Source organism: Euprymna scolopes, chromosome 27, assembly GCF_053919585.1.
Source record: "Euprymna scolopes isolate OS-2025 chromosome 27, ASM5391958v1, whole genome shotgun sequence".
Lineage (NCBI taxonomy): Eukaryota > Metazoa > Mollusca > Cephalopoda > Sepiida > Sepiolidae > Euprymna > Euprymna scolopes.
This window is the reverse complement of record NC_136508.1, coordinates 65,091,722-65,110,470: the sequence shown is the minus strand read 5'-3', so window position 1 is coordinate 65,110,470 and position 18,749 is coordinate 65,091,722. Positions and strand designations below refer to the sequence as shown.

At 35.5% G+C, this 18,749-nt stretch overlaps 1 protein-coding gene across 1 annotated transcript in view; it reads left to right on the top strand.

Moving 5' to 3' along the window:
• Window positions 1-18,749, top strand: part of LOC145248880 (protein sel-1 homolog 3-like) — a 209,500-nt gene that overhangs the window by 168,422 nt on the left and 22,329 nt on the right. Inside the window, exons 18-21 of the mRNA XM_080110638.1 lie at window positions 2,858-2,982; window positions 6,241-6,324; window positions 9,864-9,954; window positions 13,529-13,619. Coding sequence (XP_079966764.1) covers window positions 2,858-2,982; window positions 6,241-6,324; window positions 9,864-9,954; window positions 13,529-13,619 — 391 coding nt within the window. The remainder of the gene's footprint in view (window positions 1-2,857; window positions 2,983-6,240; window positions 6,325-9,863; window positions 9,955-13,528; window positions 13,620-18,749) is intronic.

Below are 18,749 nucleotides of genomic sequence, written 5' to 3'. Positions count from 1 at the left end.
GTTAGTTAGTTATAAAATATATATGGCGATTAAGCTACACTGAATATTCCGCGTTTCATCCACTCTAGGATTCTTTAGGCTTATGCACGAATTTTGTGGTTGTCTGTCCTTTTATACATGCACCTTCTATTGAGATTTTAGTTAGCCAATCAGCTTTCTAGTATCCACCGCGCCCTTCCTATCAGCCAATGGGCATGCACTTACCGGACAAAAGATGAAACACTAGTGTCTGTAGGCATTTAATAATTTATATATATATATATATATATATATATATATATATATATATATATATATATATATATGATTACATACCTACAGACACTAGTGTTTCATCCTTTCGGGAATCATCAGTATAGATTCGAACCAAACAACAGCAGCCATCTCTGACTCCATTAGCAAGGATCTAATCGAGTCGACCACCGTTAACCGCGAGAAATACTGTTGAAAATTAAATATTTATTTTTAAATGTTTTTAATTTCTGTCAGAGTTTTTGGGGGTCTGGTGTGCAGTTAGTATACCGGTTGTATAGCTAGATCCCCTCTTTGTAGACTGCGTATATGAACCGGTTACGTGAATAGGCTGCGTGTTCAATAAGCTGAATTGTTGGAGGTCATTGTTACTAGGACAGCGTAATAAAGAAAACAATCAACATAAGTGCACGTGTTATGAGTGCGTTTAAGACATCGAAATGAAGCACGCTGAGACAGGATCATATATTTACATATGTGCAAGGAATGTTTATTTATACAGAAAGGTTACGAACGTTACAGAGTGTTTGTGTGTTTATAACTAGCATGCAAGTAGATAAACGTTCGTTGTGTATATGCGTGCGTGAATGTATGCAAGAGTTCGTCGAAGCATGTGCTGGAAGTTCATTGTGTGTGTAAGAGTTTGTTTGTACGAAACCTGTCCTGAGAAAAGATAAACGCCCTGTCGAGGCGTGGACGTAACTTGCGTGCCACTCACATTTGAGGTTTGAATTGAAGGCAAACACGTGTTGTCAGCTCTATGTCTGGAGTGGGAAGAGAAAGAAGGCAGATAGAAAACGGAAGAGGAAATAGAGGCCCTCCCCCACCTGTTGGGCAAAACGGAGGTTACCATAGGGGGCGATAACTGATGCGTTGATTAAAAGGTGTATGCATGGATGTGTGTGCGGTTTGCTTAAAAATACATGCTACATTAAAACGGGATGTTCCTATAGAGTGATCTAATCATTATATACTGATCTACCCATATGAGCTAAATTGACGGACTTTATTTCAACTGAAAGTGCTCAACGATAAGAAACGAGTATATATATATATATATATATATATATATATATATATATATATATATATATATATATATACTCGTTTTTATGTTTATATATATATATATATATATATGTATATATATATATATATATATATATATATATATATATATATATATACTCGTTTATATGTTTTATTTTTTATTGCCGTATCTTTCTATTAAGTTACATTATTGTTTCAGCTACCCGGCCGTTTTTTTGGCCGTCTGTAGCTTCCTCAGACTTTTACAGAAATGTTCGTTATTATGGGATGAAAGAGTGAAAGAGTGAATGAGGTCAGGGGAGGGGTGCGTGAAGGGCGGAAGAAAGAGAGTAAGGGAACAAGGGGGAAAGGTGGGAGGGGGTGCTTGGTATGTCGGTAATGTTTTAGCTTTGGAGTTTAAGGAACTCGTGGGGGAGGGCCTGGGAAGTTCATTTCTGGTGTGGCTGAGGGCATAGGGATACACGGAGGGGGAAGGGGAATATGTGGGGGTAGGAGGAAGGGGGTTACTTTAAAATTCGAGTCTTAATGTTAAAGTTTTTGGCGTCTCGTTGGTGAGATGATTTCTTGGTAAGTATGTCTTGACCTGTTGGGTGTTCGCTTATGTTGGGAGGCGGGGGGGCTATGGTTCGGTTTATTTATTTAGTTTTTATTTTGTTGTTAATTGTTTGGAGAGGGTTAGCTAGCGGTCGCGGGCACGAGCACACACATGCGCACGTACACGCATATATACTTAAAGAAACGTTCACATGTACACATACATCCCCGCCCTGTATATAGTATCCGAATCATTGATGTTTGCCCATATAAAGCCAACGTTCACTGAAATTAAGTCTGTGATCGCCAGGCATGAATCCATCATTCTGGACCCCCCACGAAGCTCAGAATTAACGTATAAGAAAAAAAAGGAGATATATATGGTACCAACTTCAAATAGACTGTTTCGCTGTATCACAACACAGTTCTTGAAAATGGTTTTACAAGCAAATGCCTCAAACTGGGATGGAAACTTGATAAACAGTCGGCTACTTGACCATCACGCAACACCCACTGAGAATAAAACAATCTCAGTGTAAATATTGTTGATTCCTTGAAAGTTCTATTTGTTTATACAAAGATAAATGCATTAGAGGTTGATGGCAGTTGGCGATTTCATACATAAAGGCCACTTTTGTTTTACGCAGTGTGCTATATACATTAATCAGTATCCGATTAGAGATTGAACGACTACTAAAATTGCAAAAATTTATTTCCTTATTATGAACCGTTTTTATTGTGTGCTTTCGTATTAAATAATATCAAAAGTGTTGATATATAATAGCAAAAATGAAACCTTAGGCACTGATATTTATTACGTTTATTTTAAATTAATTATTATTTACTTGTTCATGAAACAAACTGTAGTTCACATCGGCGAAAACGTAGTATAAGTATCAGTATTGGTGGGGGCAAGGCTCAGAAGTAAATTTTTATTCCCAAATTAAAAATATACAATTTGCTATAGAACTAGCACGTTTCTTCGGTTATTCATAATTATTGTATTCGTTTTTACCAACAGGATGTTGCATACAAATATTTTGTATGGGCAGCTACCATGGGTCAGTTGGAAGCAGGTCTAATGGTTGCATATCAGAATATGCGCGGAACGTACAATATTCCAAGACAGGAAAATGTTGCGGTAGAGTAAGTATTTCTTATGTCCATCGATCAAAAAACAAATATATAATTCAGAACATCACGTATGATCAACCTGAAAACACTCTCTGGATTTGCTTAATGTATCATTATTTATGAAAGAATATCGATCAGGACTAAATATTAAAATAGATGAAATCATTCAAAAGTATTATTTCTAAAAGCGTTCATCAATATATAGCAGACATTACTATTTAAGCATGTTTATAAATACGTTACGAAAGCTGTCTATCTCCAATGTATTTATTAACTAAATATTTCACACTTGCTGTCTCCACCACCTGAAAAATATGAAAAGCATGATAAAACACTACTTTAGGATAAAAAAACAAAATAGGGTGCTTTTTGGATCTCTCTCTCTCTCTCTCTCTCTCTCTCTCTCTCTCTCTCTCTCTCAATATATATATATATAATTATCAGTTGGTTGGTTGGTTGTTTTTGTTTTATGGAATATCAACCCTTTTCAGGTTATTTAATGCCGAATGCAGTGATTTTGAAGAAATTCTTTTTAATAAAATATATTTGTTTTTTTTGTTTTTTTTCAAGTCGGTTTCTATTTAACCCACAGTTGCGACCCTAACAGGTACTACAATTCCAGGTCAGAGTGGACCTGGGAGCAATGGTAACTAAAGGGTGGCTTCACACTCCCCAAAGCCCGCAAGCTGGGGCCTTACCATCGGATATAGTTTAAGGTCATATCCAGGACCTATATATATATATATATATATATATATATATATATATATATATGTTATGAACAGTTCATAACTATATGTGCATATGTATATCATTATCTATCTATCTATATATATATATATATATATATATATATATATATATATATATATCGATATATTTAAAAGTTTGACTCATGTCCAGATAACCTACATCTAAAATTTCAATTGTTTAGACCCAAAATTGGCGGAGGAGGTTGGTAAAGTCTGCAAAGGTCAACTCTTTCAACTTTGATCTTGTGGCAATAAACATATTTCAATAAAAATGTTACGTACAGTGTATTTATGCGCGTGCCGTGTAAAAATATATAATAAACAAGTTTAATAAACAGAAGGAATAAATTTTATCCGAACAGTGCTTTAAAGTCTTCTTCAGTGGTTGACACTCGACTTGTAGACGCTGAAATAAAGATCCTTCCAAATTGGTTGCATGCAAAGTAACACCAAAGCAACTTCTTGTTGCAGGTTTTAATGTAACTTTATTTCAGTTTTCTTCCCTGCAATCTCTTTCTCACAAAAGAGACGTTGTGAGCCAGTCTCTGCTTTATCGTTTTTTCCATGGCAGATGCTCGTCTGAGCCTCAATCTATGCCCCCCTGCCAAACTTTCACGAAAACCACTATTAATAGTTTCCCACACTCTTTATCTGTGTCTAAACTAAATGTAGATTCCATGAACAAAGCTTCTTTCGTAGAACTGCACGCCTATGGAACTCTCTTCTGTTGGCCTGCTTTCCAGCTGACTACAATCTGATAGTCTTTAGGCCCAAGTTCTTGATGAACCGTCATCCTAAGTAATTCGAATTATGTTTACTACGCTAAAATCACATTTACGTATATCCATTAACCCTTATTCCCTAGTGACCCCCGGGCCTTGATAAGTGATTATTCCTGTGTAAAAATAAATAAATAAATAAATGCACGTCGAGTCGAATTGAGTTGTATTTCTCCTTTTTCGTATTTCGTCTTAAGTTATAACGCCCCTTTTGCTTGCCGGACGTAAAAGAGCCGATACATATCCTCATGCCAATACATCTCTAACTGAATCAAAGCTATATGAACTATACAATTGAAGCGCCCTCATCGTATGCTCCCGTGTTTTTCTGATTATTACAATTCGGTCGTTCCTATATTCAGCCGTTCCGGAACTCTAATCAGCTTTGGCGCTTGAAAATAAAGTCGATATTAGCGTTTCACTCTTATCATATCTTTATTGTTCTAGTGAATTCTCGATCTTTCAAATCTTTACTATTTGCTTTCAAACATGTAATATTTATTTGTTTCAAGCTGTCTACCCCGATTTACAAAGCTCTGCTGTGTATTAAATATTTATCTAGCTAACTTACTCGCTAGCTATCATAGGGCCCCAATTTGTTACAATAATGATCACTCTTTAGATGTGCTTATTTGTCATCTAACATTTTCTTCGTGGTGTTGAGATTAAGTTACACAGTTTAGTGCGGACTACTTTCAAAACAGGAAGTCGCTTGCATCGCTAATACAACCACAGCCAACGCATAGAAAAGGTCAGATTTAGTTTATACTAGCAGGGAGACCCGGCGTTGCCCGGGATTGAATGAGGATAAATAAATGTTGCACATTTCCAATACTTTTATTCTCATCAAAATCGGTGAAATTGCCATTTTTCATCAAATCGATAGATTGCCTGCTCTAGTCGGGGAATTACCGCAATGCATTTGAAGAAAGTTTTATACTCCTTCGCACAATTACTTAGTCCACAATACATTGCACTGTGGAGTCTACATTGCACTGTAGAGAATCTACTAAAATGGACGAACTGATTTTTATATAAAGTTTAAAATGCACAAATCATGAATTATTGTAGAATCGTGATCTCAACCGAAACATTCATTTTATACGCTCCCCTGTCTTATCAAAGAATTTAAAGTTGATTTTATACTCCTGGGTCCTTCTGCTTTTGCGGTGATAAAACTACTCAAAAGCACTTGTGATGTTAAACTGCATAAAAGTGTTAAGTTTGGTCAAAATCCGAATTTTTTTTTCTTTTAATATAATTTTTTCGATTATCGATTTGCGATACTTATTAAAAGCATTCTCTGATACAAAACACTCGCTGACACATAAAGTATGTTCGTGTGAAATTTCGAAACAATCCGCCTAGCCGTTTCGGAGTCCATGGGGAACGAACTCACAAAGACTCCCCACACAGGTAGACACACAGAAAGTGTCTTTTATATATAAGTAGACATAAAAGCTATGTGAAATATTAAAACAAAATTAACTTCATGACAACAGAATCCTAATCAGTTCGTTCATTTGATCCCACTCTCCCCTACAAAACCATCACCGAAATTAATACGCCACGAAATACAAAATAGAAACTAACCTTGTTCGTAGGACACTTTTATTTTTTTTTGTGGATATTTAAATATTACAAAATTGGATTTTATTAAAAGAATTACCCTGGCAACACCAGGTACCCTTGCTGGTTTATTGACATAATGTAATTTTTGTCTGTTCTCTTTGTCAAAGGTGGGCACGTTATATTGCCGAGAAGAATCCAGCGTTGGGACAAATGCTCAGGAAAGGTCTACACGCTTACAGAAATGGTAACACGTAAGTAAACGCATGCGTCGCACACGCGCGCGCACACACGCGCACGCACGCGCGTGCGCACACACACACACACACACTCACGCACATAGACACACATGTACATATATTTGTGATATACTTGTAAGCTGCGGAGTTGTTTGAATATGAAAATAATTATATAATCGCTCAAATTCTGAAAATTCTATTACTAATGGCTTGCTAGGTTTGTTTCTTGGATGGCATCGTCCTAGCGATTATAAAATTCCTACTTGGGAGGCATCGTCTTGGGTTATAGTTTCGTAGGATGACCACATCCCTTGTTCCAGGCGAAGGAGGTCCATTTCATAGTTGGATTTCGCCGCAGTTTGCTTGATCTGTGTTACTTATTACATTTTCTTGTGTGTGTGCGGCGGGTTTGATCAGGTGGCAGAGTGCTCGCCTTGCGTGCAAGAGGCTCGGTTTTCGAATCCAGAGTTCGGATATATCTAGCTGATGAGCCCAAATGAGGTCGAAACTCGAGTCTTGGACTTCCGGGTTGTTGGCTGTCTCGGCTCTTGTGAGCTGCGGCGGTTTTTAGCTATGGAAGTAATTGTGTAATCTCTCACATTCTGAATATATATATATATATATATATATATATATATATATATATATATATATATATATATATACTAGCACACCACATGATGTTTCCCGGTCGTAAAATATCTTTAAATATAATATTTTAATTCACGCAGATTTCGTATGCATTATTATTATTATAAAACCAATCTTCTATCGATTATTATTATAAAACCAATCTTCTATCGATTATTATAATGTACGTTATAGTAATGCTTCACCGATGTTGCCGGGTCGTAAAATACATATAAATATGGTATTTAATTCATGCGGGTTTTGTTTTTATTATTACAGAGCCAATACTGTGTTGATTATTATATTGTACCCAATATATACGAGTAATGATTTCAAAAATTTCAAAAAATGAGTTGGGTGCCATTGGCTAGAATTAAACCAAATCATTTAATACTCTAGTCTTAGTATTATCAAAGGGATAAAAAAAAAACGTTAAAATTTAACACAGGTAACATTCGTTGGAACAGATACACCGAGACTGTTGCGAAGAAGGTGGCTCTCTCTACCGTGCTAGAAAGTTAATTACACCTAAAAGTATTCGGTACATCTACAAGGCCACAATTCGCCCATGTATTATGAAGTATGGAGTATTGTTGTCAAATTTGGGATGGTGCATCTGCTACTAGTCTCTGACTCCTGGACAGGGTTCAAAAGAGAGTCGCCAACCTGATAGGTCCTGAACTGTCATGTAAGCTTCAATCTCTGTCTCATCGACGAAATATTTCATCCTTCTAAATGTTTTACAAGTATTTTAATGGTGGATGCTCTGACGAACTGCAAGCCCTTGTACCTCCTCGACGTAAATACCTCCGACAAACCCGACAAGCAGCTAAATCCCACCCCCTAAACAGTAGTGACCCCTAGATTTAAGAAAACCTTCTAATCTAATAGTTTTTTTTTCCCTAGAACTGCTATACTTTGGAATTCCCTTCAAAATCCCGACATTTTGCTGCTCAACTTCCTGCAACTTATTTCCCTGATAGTAGCTCCCGACATCAAAGTGGCTCTGTGCCTTGTTTGTGGTGAAAATGTAATTATAAAAAAAAAAAAAAACGATTTTAAAATATAAATATATATTTTCGCTTGTGTGCAAGAGAAATTTAAATTTACTTACGCCTGCCAAGTTAATTTTGTTTTTTTTTTCAATTTTAACCCTATAGAACGTATTTTTACCGGCTAAAAAACAAATCGAATTTATATTATAGATCAAAATAAAAAAAAATACATCAAATTTTAAGTCGGTGGTCGCGCGCACGCGCGTGCGCGCGCACACACACACACACACACACACAGAGGTAAAGTTAGCTCTTCAAAGAAATATGGAAAATAGTTAATCTATATGAAGTCGCTCACATATTAATGACTAAATATATTAAGATGTCCATTTTAACAATTGTTAAATAGAAAAGGCTGTTTTCTCGTGCCTTGTCGGTCCTTGCTTTGATGTGGCTGGTTCTGATTGCGTTGTTTTGTACAGCTGTTATTAGGGATTCAATTTCTGTTTAGGTTTCCTTTTTGTAGTCAAGTCCGTTTTCGTTACTTTCATCCTTATGAGTCGTCCGTGTAGCTGTCTATCTTCCCATTTTGTTTCCTCGTCTCATCCTCGCTCTCTTCTTTTTTCTACCATGTTTGTGTTTTCAGTTTCTCCTGCTGCGGTAATTATATTTTCAGTGTTCTGCATTATATATTTTTCTAATTCTTTTTTTGTGTTATTCACGAAAGCTTCTATAAAAACTACCCCTCTTCCCCCGTCAGTATCATACTTTGGGTGTAGTGCATTGTGTATAGTCATGAGTTTCCTGGTCTTCTGGTCAAGTTCTTCTTTGGTCCAATCTATAAACGGTCAAGAGTATCTTACTAACGATACAGCCCATGTGTTTATACATTTAATTAAGTTTCTACTATATACTAAAGTTTCGAGGAGTTTTATTTTTCTTTTGAGATATTCCTGTCCAATTTTCTCTTTCATTTCTATTGCTTTGATAGTGTCTTCTTCAAGAACTCCAAGATATTCGTAGCTTTCATGTTTACCTAGTGTCCTCATCTCCGTTTGGTTGGGTAGTACCATACCTTCCGTTGCTTCCAGTTTTCCCCTTCTTATCATCAACAATGCGCACTTTTCTATCCCGAATTCCATCCTCGGTTATCTGATCTCGATATCGGATATCCCCGCTAAAGCTTCTGATTGTGTTTATTAGCGTCTCTAGTTCTTTTTTTTTTGCATTTCGCAAAGAGTTTGAGGGCATCCATGTGTATTAGGCGGTCATTCTTTTGTCTACATTATTGAACTTGTATCCGGCTTGACATTTTCTTAGTATATTGTTAAGGGGCATCATGGCTATGTCGTTTGTTATGGACCTCCATTTCTTGTAATAAATAATTTGACCAAAAATTCCTTATAATTTTTGGTTTCGGTTTCGATTATAGCTGATAGCACTGCAGTAATCTATTTTTTTTTTAAATTAAAAATAATTTTAACAAGAATTCTTCATAAGTTTTGGCTTCAGTTACGATTATAGTTGAAGGAACTCAAGTTCTGCAAGAATTACAATATCATATTTAAGCGTACTTTAAGACCGGGGCTACGTCAGGCGTGCCTGCTTGCTTAGATAAATAATTTTGCAGTTTTAACAAAAGAGCTACAATAATATCAGAGTGTCTCCATTTACACTGAACGTCTGCAGAATGCCAACATCAATACATTACATACGAATGAGTCCCATGCGGAATTTCCATAGGTCCCGTTGTTGTTGTTGTTGTTGTTGATATTATTATTATTATTATTATTATTATTAATAATAATAATAATCTTATTATTGTTGTTGTTGTTGTTGTTGTTGATATTATTATTATTATTATTAATCTTATTATTGTTGTTGTTGTTGTTGTTATTATTATCATCATCATCATCTTTTTCTTTGCAGAGAATTGGCTCTATTTTATTACATGATGGCAGCTGCAGCTGGAACTGAAGTTGCTTCCTTCAACGTTGCTTGGATATGCGAAGAATACAAGGCAACTATATCTTTTTAATTTACTGATGATTAGTAAAATTGTGCGTCGCATCCGGTTGACAGTGTTGCTTGGAAATGCGAATATTTGGCCCAAAATGACAATTATTATTACAGAAAAGAAAAAAGTCAGGTTTTCCTTTCCCCTTTATAAAATTTATCCCGAGAACAAAATGGAATATCATTAACAGTACATTAAATACGAGGTACGTTCCAAAAGTAATTCCTACTATTTTTTTTTATTCAGTCCGAATGGATCAGAAAGGATTGCAAATTGCATTGTTATGATGACTCACCTTATGCATTCCTGACCTGAAAGTTTCATCTCTCTATTGCATATGTTACTGGGGTGAAACTCTAAAAGAAAGAAATCCTTGTCATGAGCATGCGTCAGAAGCAGAAATGCGTCATTGAATTTCTACATGTACAAAACATTTAACCGATCAACATTCACCTGTGCCTGTTGAACGTTTACGAAGTCGATGCAGTTTATGTCAACACAGTTAGGAGAAGGGTTCGTCGATTTCAAAGTGTCGACAGAGATATAGATGAAAAAAGCGTGCTCCGGACTTTTACATCCAGCACCCCCAAAAGAGGCCGATTAAAGTGCATTGAGGATGGTGGTGACTATATAAAAAATAAATTCTGGAGCACAAAATGTCGCTTGTTTTAATGGTAAAACTTCCGTCTTCGTAGCTCTTCAATGTTTTAGTTTTGGAGTTAAAAATATGAAGTCTTTACTTTTGGAACGATCCCCGTAGAAAACAAAAGGGAATTTTCATAGAATCTCGGTAGTGTTATACAATGGTAAAAAAAAAAAAAAAAAAAAAAAAATAATGGATTCCAAACTAATTGAGCTAAGACTGATATTGGAAAACATGGTTTAATTTTAATTGCAGAGGTTGTTAAGGATTTGCGTGTGCCGAAATTTTCATTTTTAACGACGTTTATCGAGAAGAAAAGCCTGCGCCATATTGGAAGAAGACATTGACCTTCAAAAAATGCCTAATCAGGCCTGTCAGAATTCTGCGACAGGGGCATAGCAGGCGATTAGCAATGAACCAACACCTACTCAAAGAGTGAGAAGGCAAAGCCAGGGAAGGTGAGCTTCCTAGAACTGTAGAGGACCATACATAGCATCCTCAACCAATAGAGAAGTGACATCTCAACTATGGATTAGATTTTGATTGCTTTGAGGTTAATAGGAAAACCCTCGGTTAGGTTTGTTTATCGTCTTCCTATGGTGTGATACGAGACTAGGAAAGTAGCTTAGAGAAGGTTTACTCTGTCATGCAAAAAATGACGGAGCAGACCTGTCGGCATTCCCGATATGGACGTCTCAGGGGGAAAAAAAATATCGAAAATAAATTCACAAGCGATCTCCAGTCGCATGTATATCCAGGTTAGGCGAGATGACGACGTTAGGATTTTTCAGTTCTTGTAGAGAGTTGTCGACCTCCTCCTACATACACTCACTCATCTTATACTGACCAGGCCAAATATTAATTTGCCTTGCTTGGAGTGAATAAAAAAAAAAAAAAGTAGCAATATTGTTTACTCGCTGTTTGATCCAATCATTAAAGTTATAACGTTCAGAGAATCAATTATTTAAAATAAAATGATCTCGTATTCTCTGTGCCTGCGTAGTCCATTTTTAATTTGGCAACTGTTATATTCATTTGTCTGTTTTTGTGATTATCAAACGAGTTTCGTTTCTGAACTGTTTTCCCTGGCACGAAACAAAGTGGGCTTTTTTTTCAAACTATTCCTTAGCTATTACTTTTTTACGTTTACTATTTATTTTTATTTGTCAAAGCACAGCTCCATTAGAGGTCACCCGTGCCAGTCTATAGAACCCCAAACTCACTGGGATCCGATCTCTTTTCTTCATCTCATTTTATCCTACCTTACTGGATTTGACTAATTCCTTTTATCCAGTTTCCACAACACTGGTTGATATCGTCCTCTCTGCACTGCAACAGAAGCCCATTGTATCGGATGAGTATTCATTGGATAATGGAAATATGCTTTATTACATTACCAATGCGTGCATTTGATGATCGCAATTACCAGAATACACGATTAACAGAAATACATTAATTGAGGCGTTAGAAAGTGTAAAGCAGTTATCCGAACAATCATCCTTTAATAAGTTTTAACGATGACACTTATTCACAAAACTTGTTCTGTACATTTATGTTTTCCATTGCATTAGTCTCCAATGTGAAATTATTAGATTAACCCACGTCATTACTCTTCTTATTCTCTAAAAGGTTCGGGGCTACAAGATTGCAGAGCCTAGACCATTGTTAAAGTGAATTTGTTTTTGACGATTTGAGGTTTAGTTCTGGAAAGTTCTAGGAAGCCAACCATCCATGCTTTACCTTCTCGTCCTTTACCTTCTCGTTCATTGCTAATCACTTGATGCGTCCTTACCGGGGAATACCGACGGAGCTACTAGACATTACTTGGTTAGCAAAAGTGCTCATCTACTAGAGCGCTGGCTTTTCAAATCCTAATTTTCTGACTTTGTATCATAATTTCTCTCCGTAGGCGGAAGATAAATAACATTTCTAAAACCTATCATTATTAATTCGACACATTTCTGAATTTTTAAGACAAGGATTGATAATTCGTATTATTTGAATTATTCGGACTACTGTTCTCATCTTAAGTGTTGTTTTTACAACGTTTCAGTCGATGTAACCTCCAACCTTGCTTGAGTGTATCTTGTCGAACTTGAGAATCCTTCTGTCGAAATCAGATCCCATAACGTAGTGATAAAATTCAATTGAAAGTTACACTCTTTTGGACGTTGAAAGTTCAATCCTCAGTTCGGGGCGTCCTGGATATGACCTGAAACTATATCCGATGGTGGGACCCCAACTTGCGGGCTTTGGGGACTGTGGCGCCACCCTTTAATTGCCATTGCTCTCATGTCCACTCTGACCCGGAGTGGTAGTACCTGTTAGGGTCCCAACTATGGGTTACATAGAAACCGACTTGAAAATACAAACAAATATATATCGTATTAAAAGATTTTCTTCAAAATCACTGGATTCGGCATTAAATAACCTGAAACGAGTTGATATGCCGTAAAACAAAAACAACCAACTAACCCAGTTTGGGAGACACTCAACAAATACAATTGTGAATTACTTAGGACTTCTACCCAGTTATTAAGTGATTCATGGAGCAAATAAAAAGTACCGTACGGAATTTCGTGATTATTATCGAGTTCAACAGTAAGGTTCCCGAGTTTAAGAAGATACACCTTAAGAAGGTGGGAGGTTATATCGGTGAAAACGTTGTGCGAATTACATTCAAGATGAGAACAATAGTTCGATTTTTCCAAATAATACGAATCTCCATGAATTATTTCTATTTTCTTACGTACAATTTTTTTTTTCGGGAGTAAAACTCATGCATTCTCGTCAAAAGATAACCTAATTGTTCATCTTCATCTTCAAGACACTACAACCCGTCTTTTTTAATTCATGTCTTTTCACTGATAAAATATTTTGCTTCTTTTTTTTTTTAGAATGCAATATTTTTTAAAACTTTTCTCTTTATTACAGGATGTATTAGTGAATTTTGTTGAGAAAGAATGTCAATGGCATCATTACAATCTTTCAACGCAGCGGGAACCGCAGTTTGTCGATCCTTACGGTAAGCTCTCAGATAAATTAATTCTTTGATGTGTGTATATATGTGTGTGTGTATGCATATATGCATGCATATATAATTATTTCTACAGTTAGAAAACTTCGTAGCTCACAAGAGCTATGAAAGCCAAAAAAAACCCAAAAAACTGTAAGTGCAAAGCTCGAGTTTCGCCTTCATTTGAGCTAATCAGTTAGACACATCCGAACTCGGCATTCGAACACTAATCTCTTGCATGCGAGGCGGGTACTCTGCCACTTGAGCTAACACGCACACACAAGAAATGATATTAACTAAAACAGATCAAGAAAACTGCAGCTGAACCCGACTATTGAGTGTACTTACTTAGTCCTAAAGAAGGGATGTGGTCATCTAACCAACGACAGATATATATATTAGCATGGGTACCCAGCGTTGCCTGGGTTGGCATGAAGTTCTGTTTGAAACACACCGGTATACTAATTAACTAATTATTTTCATCATGGGCAACGTGGATACCCCCACAACAAAAATAAAAGAACGGATGAAAACATGCAAATGTAACTGCCCCCAAAAAAGAAGTATGTGATACCCTCTCCACCAGATATTTCGGCAAAAGGGCTACAAAGAGAAGAAACTATTCTCCGGATATTGAGCACTGGAAAGACCCCCCCAAAAGAAAAGATAATTAAAAATAAATCATTACAACTTTTGTATCAATAAAAATAGCAGTGAATGCCCGTGCAATCACACACACAAAAAAAAGATCTACCAAAAATTAATTCCCAAAACAATTAAATGACATTTTTCGTCATTTTACATTTCTAATGTAATCATCCCCCCCTACAAAAAAATTGAATTTGTCCTATTTTGGGGTTCGTCTGTTTATAAAATTGTTAGGTGAAAGTACATCATGGTTTCATAAAAATGAATTAAATTTATCGTTATTTTATGTTTCAAATGTAATTCCCGCCCCCACCCCCACCACAAAAAACTAAAAAAAATTGTATTTGTCATGTCTTATCCCCCCCCTCGATCGGCAAACTTGAAAAAATGCTAGAGATGACATGTCTGATTGAACGCTTTGTGGCCAAAAGGTGGGTTCTCATTTTACGTTAAATTTATATAGAAAAGTTATTCCCCACGCTAAAATGTTATTTTTTTTTTCAAAAGTTCTTCTTCCATATTATTTATAAAGACTGCTTAAACGTATTAGGCCACAAAAAAAACAGGTCTTAATTTTTTGGGTCAATATCAAGTTTCTTTCCAACTCCCCCCAAAACTTTAAAATGACGACTTTTAATAGATTTCGGTGGTGCTGAAAACGAATATTACGTTTAAATTTGGGTCAGATAAGTAGTTTTCATGACATGAAGGAATTACTTTTTCAAAAAGTCGGGGATCACTTTCCTATATAAATTTAACGTAAAATGAGAACCCACTTTCTTGTCACCTAGTAATTTCTTCATATCATAAAACAAATTTAACTGTGATATTCGTTTTCAGCACCCCCGAAAATTTGCGCTGTTTTTTTTTACTAAGAGATGCGTTCATTTTTTCATCTCATAATTTATGGCGCTAATTATGCTGTTAGTAAGTTTACAAAAGCATACTTTTGTTTTTCATTCTTTTTTCATTATACAACTTGTATAGTTGTGAGCAGGTGCCTCTGCAGTTTAACATTTCACAAAATTCTGTTTACATTAGGAGGCGATTAAGTAAACTACAGAAGGACCTGGTAAAATCTATACAAATTCTCTAATTGAATACCCGCCTCAAAAAAAAAAAAATGAAAAACAAAAATATATTTTTGTAAACAGCTCGTGTAAGCTTACTGACAGCATTATTTACATCCTAAATTATGAAAAATAAACGAATCTCTTAGTAAAAAACAGCGCCGGTTTTCGGTGGTGCTAAAAACGAATATTACAGTTAAATTTGTTTTATGATATGAAGAAATTATTAGGTGATTAGAAAGTGGGTGCTCATTTTACATTAAATTTATATAGGAAAGTGATCCCCCACTTTTAAAAAAATTAATTTTTCATATCATGAAAACTACTTATCTGCCCCAAATTTAAATGTGATATTTTTTGCACTATCGCAAACCATTAAAAGTCGTCATTTTCAAGTTTTTTGAGGAGTTGGAAAGAAACTTGACATTGACCATTTTCTTCTAGGGGTTAAACGACGCTGGGTCACGTCGTAAAAATTGACCATTTTTAATTTAAGATATTAAATAAATTATGAAGAAAATATGTTTCGCAGGCAATTAAACACACTTGCTGTGGTATAATTATTATAATAAATCCTGGGCAACACCGATTAAATTTTATAAACAAAAAACAAAAAGAGCAGGGGATGATGGATTTTGTTCACATGTGTCTCTGTGATTAACTCTGCCCTCGTGAGGATGCAAGTAAATGAGAACATTTGCTTTATATATTTTTCTCTAACAAATAAAAAAGGTTACTTAAAAAGTAAGAATAAGCGAAAAAAAATTTCCTCCAAATTAAAATAAAAAAAATAATTCAGCTTAAACTAGATGACAATTTGCGACTAACAAGATGCTGTTTGTAGGCGAAATGAAAACAAAAAACAGCAAATATTTAATAACGTGCTCCATTTAAAACAATTTTTCAATTAAGCTATCACAGTTATTTCCCCTTTTAGTTTTCTGGTTTTTGGTTTGAAAATAAAACAGTTTTAGATTTCAGATAAAATAAATTAAATCAAACATAACTTGAAATTTAAATAAACTAAGTAATTAAAAAAACAAAGCTATTATATCGAATAAGTAAGTCATCGGGGTAATTATTTAAATAGATTGCATTTAATGTGATATGTTAATGACCGTAACTCAGTAATGAAAAAGTGGTTTAAAGAATGCTATATATTGAAAGTCCGTATACAATATAATGTCTCCTTTGACAGAAGTATCCTAATATGGGCATCAATATTTCTTGACCAGGAGACGTGTACACATATGGCCTTTATATTTCTTTGGAGATTGGTAGTTGTACACACAGACACACACGAACGCTACTACTTTATATATATAGGTGTATATAATTTTTTTCTGAATGTGTGTTCAAGGTATATTTAAACTTCTGAATATTTATGATCATTTTTTTGGCCGCAGTCGAGATGATGAAGTTCGGTAAACTCCGTAATATATTCATATGGCTGTTACTGTGTGTACATGCCACCACTACACACATTGTAGAAGGCTTTCCGGCATCTTGGGACCGCAACAGTAAAGTCGGGATTTTTCTGTTTGCTGGGTTAATCGGTAGTGCGTACGTCTAAGAAGCACAAGTGTTGTGTGTTCATTTCTATTAAACACTTGTAAAACAGGCACATGGTTGTAACATTTTGGTGATGTGACCGAGGATGGATCATGACTGATAATATGGAACTGATTAGATTTGAGATTTGAGATGTGGCAACTATACTCCATGCATGTGCGAATGACGACTTTGTAGATGTATAAGATACATTCCAGTATTGAATAATTTTATAGTGTAACAGAGTGTGTGGGGCACGTGTGTGAAAAAATTAGCAGCAGCAGACGGTAAAGCATGTCTGCAAATTAGCAAGCGTGCGCGAGCTTGCACCACAAGAAAAGAAGAGAAAAACACAGCACATGGTCGAAAAAAGAAGCAAGGTTTGGTACCGGGCAAGACAAACGTGTAAAGTCGAGGGCGAGAAAGCGTTGGCTGACGGCCGGTGCGAGGTGGCGAGGAGAGAGACTTTCAAAAAGCACATGTGTGTATGTGAAAGAACTTTTGCAAGATAGTGTAGTACGTTGCTTTGGAGGAACCACGAATAAATGCATTTTATTTGCACTTCAAAAAATACTTTTTCAGATTTTTTTCCCCTATTTATTTTTGTTTGTGTGTTCTTGCGACGTTAGAATAGCAAGGTAAGTGGAACCCCACCTTCTTTGCATTCATGTTGCCTGTAAATGTTAAGCGGATATATATATATATATATATATATATATATATATATATATATATATATATATATTATATAATGGACCTTCCTTTTGATTTCGACTAATGAGCTTCACCACAGCAACTATGTTATTCAGAAATCCACAAAGATGATTTGTTTATAATGGTGAATGCTTTGTGTAGAACCAACTACACTTTTAGTACGACTGCTAATCTTTGTCAGTGCAATGCCTGCCACAAAACAGGGCATACAGTAGATTTCAGGTTTTTACGCCAGAGTTTTCCTTCTCCTAGATGCATGTATCACGAAGACTTGCGATGCATCTCTCCTAATTAATTAAACGCGGCCCCTGATAGCAACCTAGAAATTTCTATGTCTAGGCGCGATATATACGGCACCTAGCTTTCCCAAATGGCCATTCATCTTATACCGGACAGGCTCATCGTTGCTTAACTTGGGTGATCTGGCAAAAACCGGTGTGTCAACGAATATATATATATATATATATATATATATATATATATATATATATATATATATATATATAGTGGAAATGGTAATTAATAAAAACTGAAGAAAGTGCTCAATACCGCTGTAGAGCAAATATGCGTTTTATTTTTTATTACTTTATCTTTCTGTTAAGTTACATTATTGTTTCAGCTACTTGGCCGTTTTTTTGGCCGTCTGTAGCATCCTCAGACTTTTACAGAAAGATGAGGATGCATCGCAAGTCTTCGTGATACATGCATCTAGGAGAAGGAAAACTCTGGCGTAAAAACCTGAAATCTACTGTATGCCCTGCTTTGTGGCAGACATTGCACTGACAAAGATTAGCAGTCTTCAGTTTTTATTAATTACCATTTCCACTAAATATATATATATATATATATATATATATATATATATATATATCACTAATATCTTTACTGATATCAGAAAAACTCATTTCTTTGAAATTTCACAGATTAAGGAAACTTTAATATTTCTTATTTTAGTATCGTATCAAACAATGAATTCATGTAAAATAAAATTTACAGTTCTTATATATAAAGTAGTAGTGTTCATCTATGTGTGTATGTCTGTGTGTACAACTCTCCCACAGCCTACATGACAGCATCGATTATGACCAAACCTGGCATGATGATGAGCCCCAACCTAGGGATGGTGCAAGGTAAAGGTCAAAGGTCAAAGGTCAAG